General features: G+C 40.0%; 1 protein-coding gene across 14 annotated transcripts in view; it reads right to left on the bottom strand.

Moving 5' to 3' along the window:
* Positions 1 to 15,000, bottom strand: part of GTDC1 (glycosyltransferase like domain containing 1) — a 184,079-nt gene that overhangs the window by 16,574 nt on the left and 152,505 nt on the right. For 11 of the 14 annotated variants that reach the window (XM_051623348.1, XM_051623345.1, XM_051623346.1 and 8 more), the window contains one exon: positions 1,866 to 1,975. In XM_051623348.1, coding sequence (XP_051479308.1) covers positions 1,866 to 1,975 — 110 coding nt within the window. Of the gene's footprint in view, positions 1 to 1,865; positions 1,976 to 9,550; positions 9,640 to 15,000 lie in introns of those variants that run through there. The other 3 variants (XR_007889865.1, XR_007889866.1, XM_051623344.1) reach the window with 2 other exon arrangements.

Here is a 15,000-nt window from a genome sequence, read left to right as displayed (position 1 = left end):
CACTCCTAAGGAGTAACTTCTGGTTATTGCTGGGCTCTGGGCCAGCCTCAACTCCTCCACCACTGACAAAGCCCAAAGCAAAGCCAGTCCTGGAGCTGTTCCCTCCCTTTCCCAGAGGAGGAATTGCCTTCTGAAGTACTTGTCTGAAGCCCTAAGTCACACCTTTTGATTCCTTTGGAGCCTACACCCAAGCTTTGGCACCACTGGAAATTAAAGATTTCTTAACTTCCTACTGGATATTTGCTGTGTACTTCGAACGACTGAAAATTTGGGTTTAAAATAAATGAATAATTACTGATTTATTAAATACATTATGCACCTTTTCTCTTACCAAAAACTGTTAATGTGACATTTGTAACACTGAGGGAATTTGATCCCGTAATTGGAGGGAGAGGAAATGCAATGCCAACAATTTATTAAAAATACCCAAACAAAACCTGTAGAAAATCTCTGAAATAGATTTTCAGTTAAATAAGTGCAACAGGCTTTATTGGTACTTGTTAGCAATGACCTGCATATGTCATTTGTAGGAACAGGGCCCCATCAAATGCATGGTGATGAGACAGATTTCACCACGTTGCCCTTTATAGAGACTCTATTTATACAGGAGGATGAATGAATTGACAAGACAAGAGGTGCAGCGTATAGATTTGATATACTGGCATAAATTTAGGATGATCTACATTATTCATAAGCACTGAAGCCACAAATGAGATATGTAACAACATCCAAAATGAGTGTCAATAGAATCTGTTCCCACAGTGCACCATCATATATTCCTATCTGTCACATATTCCTTAGAAATTTCTCCTTCTATGAAATCTGGTGAGCTCAGTCTGGAAAGGAATGTTGCCTTGGGATCTGTGAGAAGACTTGTCTGGAAGAGCAGGCTTTCAGAAAACTGTCAAAAAAGAAGTGGACAGAAAACAGGAAGAATCTCCTCCTCCCAAATTATTACCTAGTTTTCCAAACCAGCTGTGCCACAGTTGGGGACCCAAAAGTTATGTGGATCAAATCAATTTCTTGGCATCTTAAAAACTGCAAAATCAAAACTCAAACAATTGAAATATCACCAGTCCAGCAGGCAACAGATGTGACAGAACTGACAAATAAACTCATCCCAAGTATGTTTTTAAAGACTGAAGAGGTGGAGGGATGGATGTCTACACTTTGGAAAATACCAATGAGCTAAAAACACCAGGTATTTTTGAAGCTCACCCATTGTTAACATGCATTTTAAAAAGGTTTAATTTACTGCAAGTGCACTCAATAGAAGATTTGGTTATTGTCTTTATTGCCACAATATCTGAGGCACAAAGCTGAGTGTATTCAGAATAAACACTATTTCTTTTTCAGATGGGTAAAACTGTTTACAGAGTACTTCTTGTCAGAAATCAAGAAACAGGAGTGTGCAAAAGAGTGGTGGAAAAATATTAAAGATTAATGACCACTTTCATGCCAGATACAAACCAGAAGCTCTCCACAGAAGTCCTTAACCTCACATTTGAAAAACTAAATGTTTTCACTTGCTAAAATCTCAGTCTGGATTTCAGATGGCTGACCCTGACCGGAAAGATTCTGTTTCCTATCTGAACCATCCAATCACTCACACCTATCTCTCTATTTAAATAAATATGGCAGTGTTACTGAAACTCAAGTCATAAAATCTTGCACTGCCAAATAAAATACAAAATTATTACTGTCTTTAATAATTTTAATCTTACAATGTATCATTATTATTTAGTTTTACAACTATGAGGATTTTAAAAACATTCTTTTCACTAATGTAAGAAAATACAATAAAACTACTTCTGGAAATATTTATTTATGGTCACTTTACAGTAAAGAAAAAAAAGGAAAAGTACCTGGAATTTCAGTGAAAGCCTCTCCAAGGACAGAGACCTGAAAAGGTAGATCTTTCTCTTTCAGTTTCAGCAGGACTTTGAAGAAAGTTTCAGGATCTTTGTCGTGTTCCCTTAAAAGAAACAGAACATATTTCAGCATCATTTTACGCTTACTTGTGGAACTGCGTGTGTTCTGGTTTGGTTTGGTGGGTTTTTTGGTAGCTGGGGAAGTACCACAGGAGTGGCTCCGGTAAGAAGCTGAGAAGCTCCCCCTGCCCCAAAACCAGCCCAAGAGCCATTAGAGGGACAATAGATGCGCCTCTGCGATTAGCATACGAAAGAATCAACGCTAACACCTGAGCAGAGAGGCACCTGGGGGAGAAGAGCTGTGCTGGGGAAGGAGAGCGGTGCTGGTGGTTGGTGAGAAAGAAGGTGCCCAAGCAGAAGTTTCCCTGCAACCCATGGCGAGATGGCAGCTGGGCCCCTGCACTCCTGGAGGAACATTCCCTGAAGGTGCCAGGAGGGGGGAACTTGGCTTGGATTTTGTGGCCAGAGGATTTGCTGCCTGTGGACCCTGGTTGCGCAGCTTTGGAAGCCCCCGGGCCAGGGGAGGTTGTTCCCGAAGCAGCCGTGACTCTGTGGGAAGCCCAGGCTGGAGCAGCTCCGGACCTCGTGGGAAGGACTCAGGGAGGAGAGGTTCGTGGAGGACTCTTTCCCATTAGAGGGACCCCGTGGGGAAGCAGGGAAGGACTGTAAGGAATCCTTATTCCTGAGGAGGAAGGAGCAGCAGGAACCGCCAGCCTGTGACCTGACTCTAAACCCCATCCCCATCCCCCTGTGCTGCTGGGGGGAAGGAGGGAGAGAAACGGGAAACAAAGGGATTTGGGCCCGGGAAGAAGGGAGGGGTGGGGTAACATGCAAGCCCTGCTCTGTGTGTTGTGTCCTGCGTGTGTTTGATTAGTTTGTAATTAGATTATAATTTTTTCCCAAGTTGAGTCTGTTTTGCCCGGGACCTTAACGGGTGAAGAACCCTCCTTGTCTTTTCTCTCAACCCATGAGCTTTGTCCTCCTTATCCCAGAGTGTGTGTGTGTGTGTGTGTGTGGGGAGTTGAGTGAGCGGCCATGGGGCTATTCCTTTTGGTATCGTGTTGTGCCCAAACCACACCATTAACGGGAAGCCAGGCAGGAAGTTTTGTACTTGTGAGAGGACCAAATCATTAGCTCCTTTAGCTCTCTCCTTACACGGCATGGTTCAATATTTCCCTCAACCCAGCACTCAGCATCAAAACTCATTTTGACCAGATTTTACTCTCTCTTCCCTGTCTTCTACAGATGCCCCTTGACTCTTCAAATTACCAACTCTGAAAGGGAGAAGGTCTCATCTGTCTGAAGGCAAAATCACTTTTAAAAAAAGGGTAGGGAAACCACTGTTTTTTTGCTGTCAAAAACATGTATACAATCTCCATGACAGTTTATCCCCTTTATCAGAAAAAGCAGGTTGATTAAAAAATGTTGCTAAAAATTTCAGATTTCCCAAACAGGAATTTTATGCCGTACTAATGTAAAGGTTCTGATCTATTCAGTTCTTTAGGTAAAGAAGAAAGGAATAAACTACCACAAGGCATTTTCTACCTTTAGACTTTTAATGAGGTAGAAGTTCTTGGAAGTTAGAACAGAAAGTAAAAGACCTAAATGTATTTATAATTTCAGCTGAATATTAAAAGTTTGCATGGGTATGACACTCCATGCCTTGAAACACAAGGTTGGTTATCTATGGAGAACATAAAAAACCCAGTTCTTTACCAGGACAGAATGAAAGGTTCAGAAGATACCACAAATCACCTAAATTTCCCAAAGTTACCAAGTTATATTAAAAATGAAATAATTCCCCCACTCTAAGGTGAATATTGTATCTTGCATTTAATTATTCTCTTTTAAATTATTGTATTTCAGACACATGTGCACCATATGTCTTTAAATATTTTGGTTTTGTTATTTAGAAAATTCCACTGTTTTCCTTCCTGTATTAAGGGAAAATCTATAGCTCAGCTGTCCTGGTTTCTTTCTTCACAGACTAATTTTGTAGAATGGCTCTGTAGGTTTGTCACACTGCTATATGAAAGATTAATAATTATATCATTCAGGAAATCTGAAGTCAAATGACATCTGCAGCTCTACATGTGTTAATTTCTCATTCAGTCAATATTTTTGGTTTAGGGAATTAAAACAAATTAATCTTATAATTAACGTGACTTTCCTAGGCTGAGAAATCTTCAGGAACTGTGGAATTTTCAGAATTAGTTGCATTTTCGTAAAATAAAGCCAGACAATAATTACTTTAAGAAGTCCTCCATCTCCCAGATTTGTTTTGTTCTCAATAATAAGGAGGAATGCAACTGCATAAGCTTCATAATTTGTTTCACATCTGTGAACCAGGAGTTTACACGGTGGTTCCAGTAACCAAAGTAGATACGAACACTGGCTCAGTGAGAGAATTCCTTCCAGAAAAGATCCCAGAACTGCCTACTGGTTTGCTTCCATCCTCCCACTTAATATATCCACCTGTTTCTGGTAGGTAAATTACATGCAGAAACACCTTTGCAGTATTTTAGTTCCCTTCAAATGCCAAAAGAGCCAAAATGAGATTAGGATCAAGGATTCCCACTTTGGCCAAAAGGAAACATCTCTATTAAAAAAACATGCAAGTATGCAAGGAAAATAGCTTTGGTGCTGGGATTCAGTGAAATTCAGTAGAATGTGTCCTGTTAGCCTCAGTTTTCCCTCAGCAGGCTTCAGTGGGTGCTTTAGAAGTGACCCCCATGACCCCCAAAGTCATCCTGAGATGGACCAAAAACCTCCCCACAACACGGAGCTGGTAGACTCCACAGACAGAGCCACGATGCTTCCAAGGAGCTTTCCAAGCTCTTCCCAGCTCTGCTATCAGCTTCACAGTCACAAAAAGTCCTTCCAGCAAAGGATATGCTTTCCCTCTCCTTTTCCAGAAGAGACCAGGGGTCCCAAAGGCAGCCAAAAGTGGAGGATGCTGTTGGAGCCACATTGTCAAGGAGCTGGCAGGAGAACACGGAGCCTTACAGCTCGTCGAAGCCACATAAGCTGCACATATTTAGGAAAACTGATAGAAATTGGAAGTTGCAGCTTTGTTTAATAGGTGGGGAAGAACAGAAGGAAAATTTGGCACCCAGAAGGAATGCTGAAAGGGGAAACGTTTCCTCTGCACTGGAGCCTCTCTTATGGGTTTTCTGCTGTAGGTGATCCTCCTTCCATATCCCCTTGGAAAATATTTTGCTTTTATCTGACACTCACAGATTTTAATGACACGTTTTGTACATCTTACAGCTTTTCTATTTGGGAGGTCATCTGATTCAGTTTATCAGTTCCTGTGACTTTTCCACACCACAACCATTTTATTTGCAGTTAAGATCTCCAGAAAGCTTCTAGCACCTCCAGATTGCGAAGTACTATTATCCTTGCAACTTAGTAAAGGTAGAGTTGCTCCTGGTAGAAAGTGATAAATACCACAAGACCACCTCTTTACTGCATCAAAAAAGAAGAGAGCTCTGTTTCTTGGCTGACATGGAGAAAATCATATACAATCCAGTCTGCCTTACTCAGCAACAACTGCTAAACACACCAGATTGTCATAGCAGTGATCGTGGAAAAAGATGAACACAATATGGAAAGTCTGTTCTGTAAAGATCTGCTCAAAATGACGTGCACTTTTGGCTGCATCTGTTGCATTTTTGAGCTTTATTAAACAGTATTAATTATATATACTCCTTTGCCTGAAGAAGAGCTGCAAAACTGCATAAAAGCCTGATATTAAAATGCAAACTTTTAAGATATTATGTTTGGGGAACAATTAAGATAATGTGATTTTAAGGCCTGGCTTTGTTTAGTTTAGTTATTTGAAATGCTCTTGTATTTTTTCTTGATTTGATATGCATCTGGTAAAGGAAAAACAAGAACTGGGTATGAAAGTGCTCTAAATTTCATCCTAAGAGCATGAGAACATCAGAATGACTAAACCCCATCTGTAAATGCCACAAAATAGACAGACACCATACCTACACTGGGATTTGAGAACACTGTCATTGCAGACATTCAATCCCCAAGTTTAGACACTGCACACTAAATTCTGTAACCAGGTTTTTTTAATTATTATTATTTTTGGTAAGACACATTTTAAGACAAATTTGAAGTCTCTATTAAGAACTGCCTCTGGCTTAGGGGTCTGACTATGGGAACATGGGCCAAGGTTCCGTGTGATTTAGTGACTTCCCTTCGCAATCTGGAATAAAACTTTCAGGACTGTCCTTGAAATGGGGATTGGGAGGGTGGTGGTATCAGCAGCACCAGTATTAAGCCTCCATTATCTCTGCCTTAGATGTTCTGTTTATAAAACGAGTGGGACAGTATTATTTTTTCACCACAGAAGGATGCTGTCAAGATTAATTGATGACTTGACATCCCTCTTTTCAGCCTAAAATGATTTTAAAAAGCAGCTTCATAGCACTATGATGATGCTCCTCTGCACAATCAATGGCAACAGTCTTCAAAACCCCCTTCTGCTGTTCAGGGTTTTGTGAATTCAGCCTGAGCACTCAAGCTTTACCCATTGCTGGAACTGAATGGAGCTAAACTGGAGCTATTCCCTGGGGCTGCAGGATAACCAAATCCCTGACTAGTGCTGGAAAATACACTTAAAAAAACCATAAAAATAAAAGACATAGCAGAATTTGGCCCTTCACATTATCCAGTGCACATTCACCTCCTGAATTTGAGTGAAATTCAGTAAGAGACCCATAGGTTCTTCTGAGACTTAAGCTAATCATGATTATTTAGGATTTGGAGCAAGACACATCTAGCCAAGCAGTTAGAAAGGAGAGGAGTTGTGGAAAAGAGACAGAACTTGCTCAGAGGGGCAAAATAAACAGTCTTTTAAAAATATATTAAAATGTATGGTTTATACAAGTAAATCAGGAACATAAAAATGCTAAATCAGGAGAGAAAGTCTTAATATTTAAGAAAATACTGCATACAGGCTTCTTAACACTCATGAGAGCAACAGCCCTGTTTTACCTTCTCTTAAGGTGCTACATATTCTGAAAGGGTTACAAATAAGCTCAGCTAAAGGCAGTATCTTCTTAGGACATTTAGCAAGGGTGATTTTCAGTGGAAGATTCAGAATCCCAAATTGTGAGGGCACACAGCAGTATCTCACTTTTTACAATGCCTTAAATCCAAGCAGTTCAAACTGGGTGCATCTCCTGCCTCTCCAGTTTGTAAAATCACATGAACATCAGGTGGGCAAAGGTAGGAGATGGAAACACTAGAATAGAAAATATACTAAAATATAAAATCTTTTGAAGTTCAAGTAGCATTTTAATTTATTTTTTAGGACATATAGAGTTAAAAGACAGATTTCTGCCTGAAAATTATTGCTAGAAAAGGGCTAATAAAACAGACCACTGAAATATCACTCATTATTTATGAAGCTGGGCAGCAGTTGTGGAGACAGAGGAGTGGCAAACCAAGAGACAAACCAAGAGGAGAGAAGGGACAGGGGACATCAGCCAGGGGAAGGCACAGCCTGGCAGAGCACAGGGGTGATGAGAAGGGGTGAGGTTGGGGAAGTCCATCAGCACCAAATCAATAATTAAAAGTGAAGGAAATTAAGTTTCTAAGACACAGACCTTGGAGAGGGTGACAGCTGTCCTTTAGTTTTGGGAAAGTGAAATAGCAAGGAGTGAGTTTGGCAGCAAACAGGGCAGATGAGGTGGGTAATGCGACGCTAAGGGGAAGAGAACCACAAGAAGAGGAAAAAAAATACTACAAAAATACAAATATTCAAGTTGAAAACAAAAATAAATGATGGCATGTCCAAACCCAGGGGGCAAAGAGAAAAGAAAAAGGGAAAGGCGTAGGCTTGGGAAAAGTGAAAGAACACAGAAAAATCAGAGTGTGAGATAGAGAGAAGCTGCAGAGAGCACTGGAGAGTGCTATCAGTGGTAGAGAAAAGGTCAGAAAAATATCAGTAAAGATGTAAATTAGGAAGCAAAACTAAAAGTGCATGGTAATTAAAGGAGGGGAATTGAAGACAAGGAGAATAAGGAGAGCAAAGGGAGGCAGTGGAGTGAGAGGGGAGGCAGAGTGCTGTGAGGACAGAGAACAAAAGCACCATGGGGGAAAAGGCAGCAAATCTGCAAAATCCCTTGTAAAAGTTCACATTTGTGAAAGAATGAAGAAAAGCATGGGCAGTCCCTGCTGCTGAGAGGGCTGTGAGATGAGACCTGCACCTCTGTCCCACCCAGAGTCAGGAGCTGGAAGGTGCCTTTATCCCAGTAACGTTCTTCGTGTGGGTGATAACAGCAGGAACTTGAGGTTCTTCACTGTTTGGGCTGATACGGGACAGACTTGGGGAGAGTGACGAGGGATGCCACCAGCTGATAACAGGACTCATGTGACATCAACCTCCTGTTGACCCTGTATCTGGCTGGGGCATCCTTGAGAGGCAAACAGCAGCACATGAATAAACGGTGCAGCCTCTGCACGCACACTCTGCTGAACTAAAAATGGGCTCCGCTTCAGGCCAAACCTCACCTAAAGAACCAGATCTGTGATTTTGTCACTGAATTTACTGTATTGCTCCTTGAGATGTTAAATTTTGAGATCTGCAAAATCTGAATATAGGCTTATTATAATCTACTAATGTTAGAAAGAGAAGTCACAAAAAAATAAGCCTGGCCTTCAAAAATGAGAATTGTCAAGTTCTGGTCTTTTCCTGACACTGATTTCCCACAACACAGCTCTGCCCAGGTTTCCCCATCATTTACAGAAAATGTGGTAAGGATTGGAGTCAGTAAATACTTCAGGAGGATAATATTCTTCTTAAAGAGACTCATGTTACAAGCCCATTCAATACACCAAATGAAATACATACAAAATGAAATAAGATTCTAGTCATTACTTTCACAGAGGACAGAGGACTTACCTAAATCAAATTACTTCAATGTACATCTTCTATGTTAAGATTGGGAAGGAAAAAAAGGGACAAAAAAAATTAAAATACCAAATTTCTGGTAACAATGCTCATGATAACTGCAAAAGAGGAAATATTACTGCTGGGAAAGAGCTATTAGAAAAGAAACAGGGGAAAAAGAAATAACTCTGAAAATGCAAACACGAAGGAAAAGTTAATTGCTTTCCATTTATTCAATTTATCACAGTATTTTTCCATCTTTCTACATTTCCAATATGAGGTAGAGGTAGACTGTAAATATGCAGTTAAGTCCAATGAGTTTTCTTCTTCAGCTGATAGACTTACAAAATGTCTTTGCTGTAATTGTGCCTCTAAACATTGTCTGGCAACATCAACATCAAAAGTTACCACAATATCTAATACCCCCTCAGTCAACAGAAAATGGAGTCAAGTAGAAGAAAATGTTTCTGCCTAAGTGTCACTGATAAAAAGGAGCCTACAGATTAAATTTTAGCCAGTGATTTGGAGGTTCCACCAAAAAAAAAGGGTCCTGGTCATTGCCTGTGCTTGTAAAACACTTCTTCAAGCTAGAGAACTAAAAAAGGCACTAGAGAGGCAAAAAGCAGCCAAACAGTGCTGGCAAATACAGTGTTTTATTTTCTATTATAGCCCATGACGTATTTACAGTGAGGAGTATGTATTTTACCTTCAGATTTTTTCCAGTTGCTGGCCTGAGAAAAAATGGGTGGCATTCTGCTTTACGCTGGAAAAGCATTTTCTCTTATCTTGTGTTATCTAGAAGAGATTAAAAAAAAAAAAAAAAAGAACCTTGAGAGTTTATTGTTTAGATTCTTCTTCTTCTCCCCTCACAATCCATGAAAAAAACAACCTCAAAATAAAATATTGCGCATTCTCTAACCAAAGAAACCTCAGGATCAGCATCAGTCATTGAGCCTCCTGCTTTTTTCCTAAAGAGAGATTAACCTTTGAAGACAAAGACCAGTGCTTGGTCTCAGTTACCTTGGTGGAGAAAATCAATGTGCTTTCATTCAGAAGCCTTTTCATTTCTTTTACTCCCATCTTAGCCAATCCAGCCTTTCACAAGTATAGGATTCAGATAAAAAACATTTTAGTCGAATTTGCAGCAGAACCCAGTAACTGCTGTGGTATAACCCCAAGTAGTTTCTTTAAAAAAAAAAATAATTAAAATTAACTTCCTTTTGTGCTCCAAAGGTAACATAACAAATGGTTTCCTGTTGTTGGGAGTCGTGGTAGGCAAGATAAAAATCATTTGAGTGCCCCTGACAGCTCTGATAACTATACACAATATAACCTATTGTAATGCAACTACTAGAAAAAAAAGTCATGTCACAGTAATAATAGATGGGTACAAATATGGTCAGTGGATAAGAATCTACTCAGGTGGTTCCTTGGAAGAAGAGAAGAATCAAACAAATTACTACATCAAAACTACATTACCACACATTTGCCTGGGAATAGTAAACCCACCATCCAAGACCCTGTGGCCCCTCTGTGGTCTCCATGGTGGACTCACATTATGAAATTACACTTCATACTCCACCAGACACCGTGCCTGGGTCCAAAAGTATGTCCTGATCCTCCCTGAGTAATATCCCAAGAGGAATTAGCTCAGTACCTGTGATAACTCATCCTTTTTGGATTTGTGAAGCTGTCATCTCGAAGGACGACGCTCCGAAGCAAGAACTTTTTTGGCACCAAGACCAAAGCTTGAAAGTCATTATTCAATAAGATTAAAGGAACTACAAATCTCACCACTTTCAGAATGAGGAACCAACTTATTTCATTGAGTCAGGTTTTGTGCAAACACAACTGAGAAAAAGCAGAGATTACAGGACAAAGGGAGGGGAAAAAAGGGTGAAAACGTGGAGAAAAGGAGAACAGGGGAAGAGAAGGGAAACAAAATAGTCAAAGAGTTGCAGTGCAGTAAGAAGAGGAAACTAATTTAAAAGGGCTTTGAAGGAAGAAACATAACCCTCCTATTATTGAAAATAAGGAAGAAAATTAGATCATTTGCTTAGGAAAGACTTGATTTTTGTCTGTTGGAGGGTACTGGCATACTTTGGTTAGGGGTGCTGTGAATAACAAAGGGGGCTGGTGGCACCATCTGCTAAGTTTGTCTGTGACTTCCTATTACAAAACATCTTCTGTCCTTTTTTTATGATGTTTCCCAAGACTGAGGCTACCTTGGACTATAATCCAGAAAAATTCTGACAGAAGCTTTCCAGAACATGCAAAGAACAGAACTAAAATAAAACCCACCCAACACTACCCAGTAAAGCTGCAAACTGTATCTTGCACATATTACATCTCAAATGAGCCTCTGTTTTAAGGATTTGTTTTAGAGCAAAATCTGAATATTTGGATGTGTTTGATTTTGACTCAAAGTTACACTTTTTGTTGCATGTCTTGGAAGTCTGCCTAAAAATGTAGCCTTGGAAATTGTAGCCTGGTCACTAAACAGTTCACGTGTCTTGCGCACACCCCAGGCCAAAGTTGAGCCTGATGGTCCTACCATTGCAGGTCAGGCTGCTAAAACCCAGGTAGGATTTAACATCTAAACTGAAAACACAGATCTTGTCTTCACTTTGAATGATTCCTCTACAGGACACAGAATAAAATTATTGGACTTTGCAGAATAAACAAATTATTTATATGCACTGAAATAAGAAATAACAAGATCAGATCAATATGATCAGTTATGCATGAACAGCATGGTGAAGGAACAGGGAACTGAGTGAAGACGTGGAGGAGATGAGGGAAAGATACAAGAACAGTTCATATGGGGGAAAAATGTGAAATCATTGTAAGAGACCAAGAGAACAACAGGGCTTAGGAGAAAACATGGACCAATGTGTTCTAGAACGTCCCTTCCACATGGACTGAAACAATTAAGACAGAGAAAGGCTGAGAAACAGGAGAAAACCGAGATGAAGATTTGCTGCACAAGGAAACTGTCTAAGAGGAGATGCCCGAAGAACTGAACCTGGCAAAGAGGAGGCATAAGTTTGGAAGAGAAAGGCCAAGACCAGGTTGGGTGAATGGAGCAGAAACGGGTTGCTTTGATGGCAAAAAGCTGGAAGAGTGCAAGTCTCCTTCCTTCAGAACCTGGAGAGGGCTCCTTAGTCCCACCAGTACACGCTTCTGCTCAAAGACTTGGTTTTGCAGTTGTATAATCTCATACAATGGTTTACTCCTTGCACCCCAGGTAAGAGGCTGCTTGATTTTTCTAGGACTGGAAAAAGTGCTTACACCAAATTGTCCTAAACACAATGAGAAGCAGAACTGAGCCACGGAGTTTAAATACAGAAAAGAAAGTAGAATACTTAGTAGAAATTAAAGAACTAAGTATATTTGAGGAAGCAGTGAGTAAAAAAAATAAGTTTCATTTTAATATGATTCTTTTTCAGCCTATTAAGTTCTCCAATATCAGAATGAAGTCTGCTAAAAGTTAGTAAACAAAGGCTTTCAGGAGAGCTTTATTAAATTACTTATGACTTATCAAGTTAAAACTCCCACTCAGATATCTTAATAAAACTTTCAGAGAATATATTTAATTTTCCTGGAAATCAGAAGCCAATTACTAACTACAGGAGTTGGCTACACCACCAATCAGCTTTCTGTAAATAGGATATTTACCAACAACTTGAATTAGTTCTCTAAAGTTTCAGTTTCTGAAGGTCAAATAACTATGTAACTGCTTAATAAAGAAGCAAAGAAGTACCTCTAAATATCTCCAAGCTCTGATGGGCTTATATTCTGCTCCTTAGGTGAGGTATTAGCAAAGCTTATTTATTTTCATTTCCAAGGCTTTTATTTGCTCATTCCCTTGTGGTAAAGCTGATTTCCATGATGATTCCCTTCTTAATTTTAATACCCTTTTTACTCATCATATAGACATAAGAATTTTCCATAAAATAATGAAACCCTTCCAAAGGAAATGAAGACAACTAGGAGAGGAAAGTAAACTACAGCTTACTTTATTTTTTTTTTTCCCAATTAATTGATCCACTGTCATGTGCACATATGAAAGATTTTTTTTAATGAAAGGAAAATAAGGTTAATTAACATAAAACCCCTCACTCCTTGAGATGTTGAATTTTGTATTTTTTCCATGCTGCCTTAAGTGCCTTGATTTCCCAGTAATGACCTAGTTCTCCTAATGAGTAACATTAACCCCTGGCTGTAGCTGTCCAGGACTTAATTGTCAACCGGAGCTGAAATAGGAGAGTTTGCCGATCAGCAGGTATGTGGTATATTAACTCATGTCATTTCAGACCCTAATAAATAAATCTGTTGCTAAGGTAACAGAAACATCAGCTGTATCACTTTTTTCCTTTTTTTTTTGCCCCCTTTTTAAAGGAAACTGCCTTTCACACCAAGCTTTTAAAAAAGGAAATTAACTACATGCAACCGTAATTAGAAGAAACATCGTTTCTCATCTCAGAAACATATCTACATTAATGAAAAAAGGTATTCAAAAAGAGGACTGCTTTCTGCTGTGACCAGGGTAACTGAAATGATTTCCCTCCAGTGAGGGAATGCAATTTGAAGTATACATCTGAGTGAGAAAAGATCACACAGTATTCTAGCTCTTTGTGTTTCTGAGATAGCTCCCGTCTCCTTCAGCGCACACCGCCGATGCCAACAGAGCAAACTGCTTCAACTATTAATCAGGAGTCCAGACAATTGAAACCACAGGAGAAAAAATACCACTCAAACCCCAGCACCCTCCCTACCTTATTTTGAGGTGACCAGCAGAAATGCAATCTTTCGGAAAGCTAAAAAAATAACCCTATTTTCAGCTCATCATTTAAGTACCTGATTTAAACGTGGATGGCATTGCTCCTCCCTGTCCCATGGAGGCAGTTCCCTGATTCTCACACGGGAAAAGCAAGAGGGAGGTGGGCCAACACAAATACATCTCCAAAGATACATGTGATTTGGAGAATAAAAGCTGGTAACTCACCTTCTGCCTCAGTTTCTCCACCTCTAAGACTGAATCCTGAACACTCCTGTTAGAAACTAAGGTTTTGCAGTGAGGCAAAGCACAGGTTAAAAAAAAAATAATAATAAAATATTGTGTTCTATAAGGTTTGGGAAGGAAGATCTTGAGAGTCCTTGTTGGGGATGATACACTGCTGAGGTCCCTCTGAGCCTCCCAGGTGATTGTCACAGCCCCTGCTTGATCCCTGCCATTCTACCATGGGATGAAGTGTTTATCTTAAATTTCTAAAAAACACTAGGTTCTCATTTAGCTTATGACTTCAGGACAGTTCTTCCAAATCTCTAGTTATGTACATCTCAACCAGAGATCAGGCAGGCAGAGCACTGAAGAGAGGTTCCCAAGGCCTATTATATCTCTTGGAATGTTTACTATAGGCTCTGTTGGTACTATGAATGCAAACTGCTCCTCAAAAATTTATCTCACTTTTAAAATGAAGAATGCAAAGGTAATACAAAGCACCACTTTGCCATTATCAAAATTAGAGATGCTTTCTCCTCTGGACCATCAGTTTCTTACAAACCTTCAAGAAAACTTGCTATAAGAAAGACAGAAAACATGATGCTGAGATTGCTACTATAGCAGGAGAGGTCTTCATTATACGCTGAACATTTCTGCAAGCTCTCAAAAGCAGCAATCAGCTCATTGATGATAAGCTATCCCATCACAGAAGGTACAACGCTGACTGCACCGTGCAGGACAAGCCCTTCCCAAGGGCTCCTGACTGAAGAGGACCAGGTCCTCATGGTGGACAACCAGCCACGTTAGGACAGCAACGGTGGTGACAAAACCACCTTTCCTCCATGGACTCATTTAATCAGCTCTGTGACTTTGTGATACTCTATATCAAAAACAGGCGACTGGGCCCTGCGGTATCTCCGTAGACACCATTTCCCCTCAGACCAGAAAGCTTCAGATAACTTTACAATCTAGAGTTTTGTTGCTTTCCAAATTTCCTCATCGTGACTTCACTGCTCCTCTCGCTCCCGTATCTCCTGCCCCACGTCCTTCCCCATGCTCTGGTCACACACTGGTACTCACAGACATGAGATAATGGCCTTATCTGATAGCCCATGTGAAGTGATAGCAGCTATTCATTTGCACATGTGTGT

This window comes from Apus apus, chromosome 6 (genome assembly GCF_020740795.1).
Source record: "Apus apus isolate bApuApu2 chromosome 6, bApuApu2.pri.cur, whole genome shotgun sequence".
Lineage (NCBI taxonomy): Eukaryota > Metazoa > Chordata > Aves > Apodiformes > Apodidae > Apus > Apus apus.
This window is presented reverse-complemented; position numbering and strand designations above follow the sequence as displayed.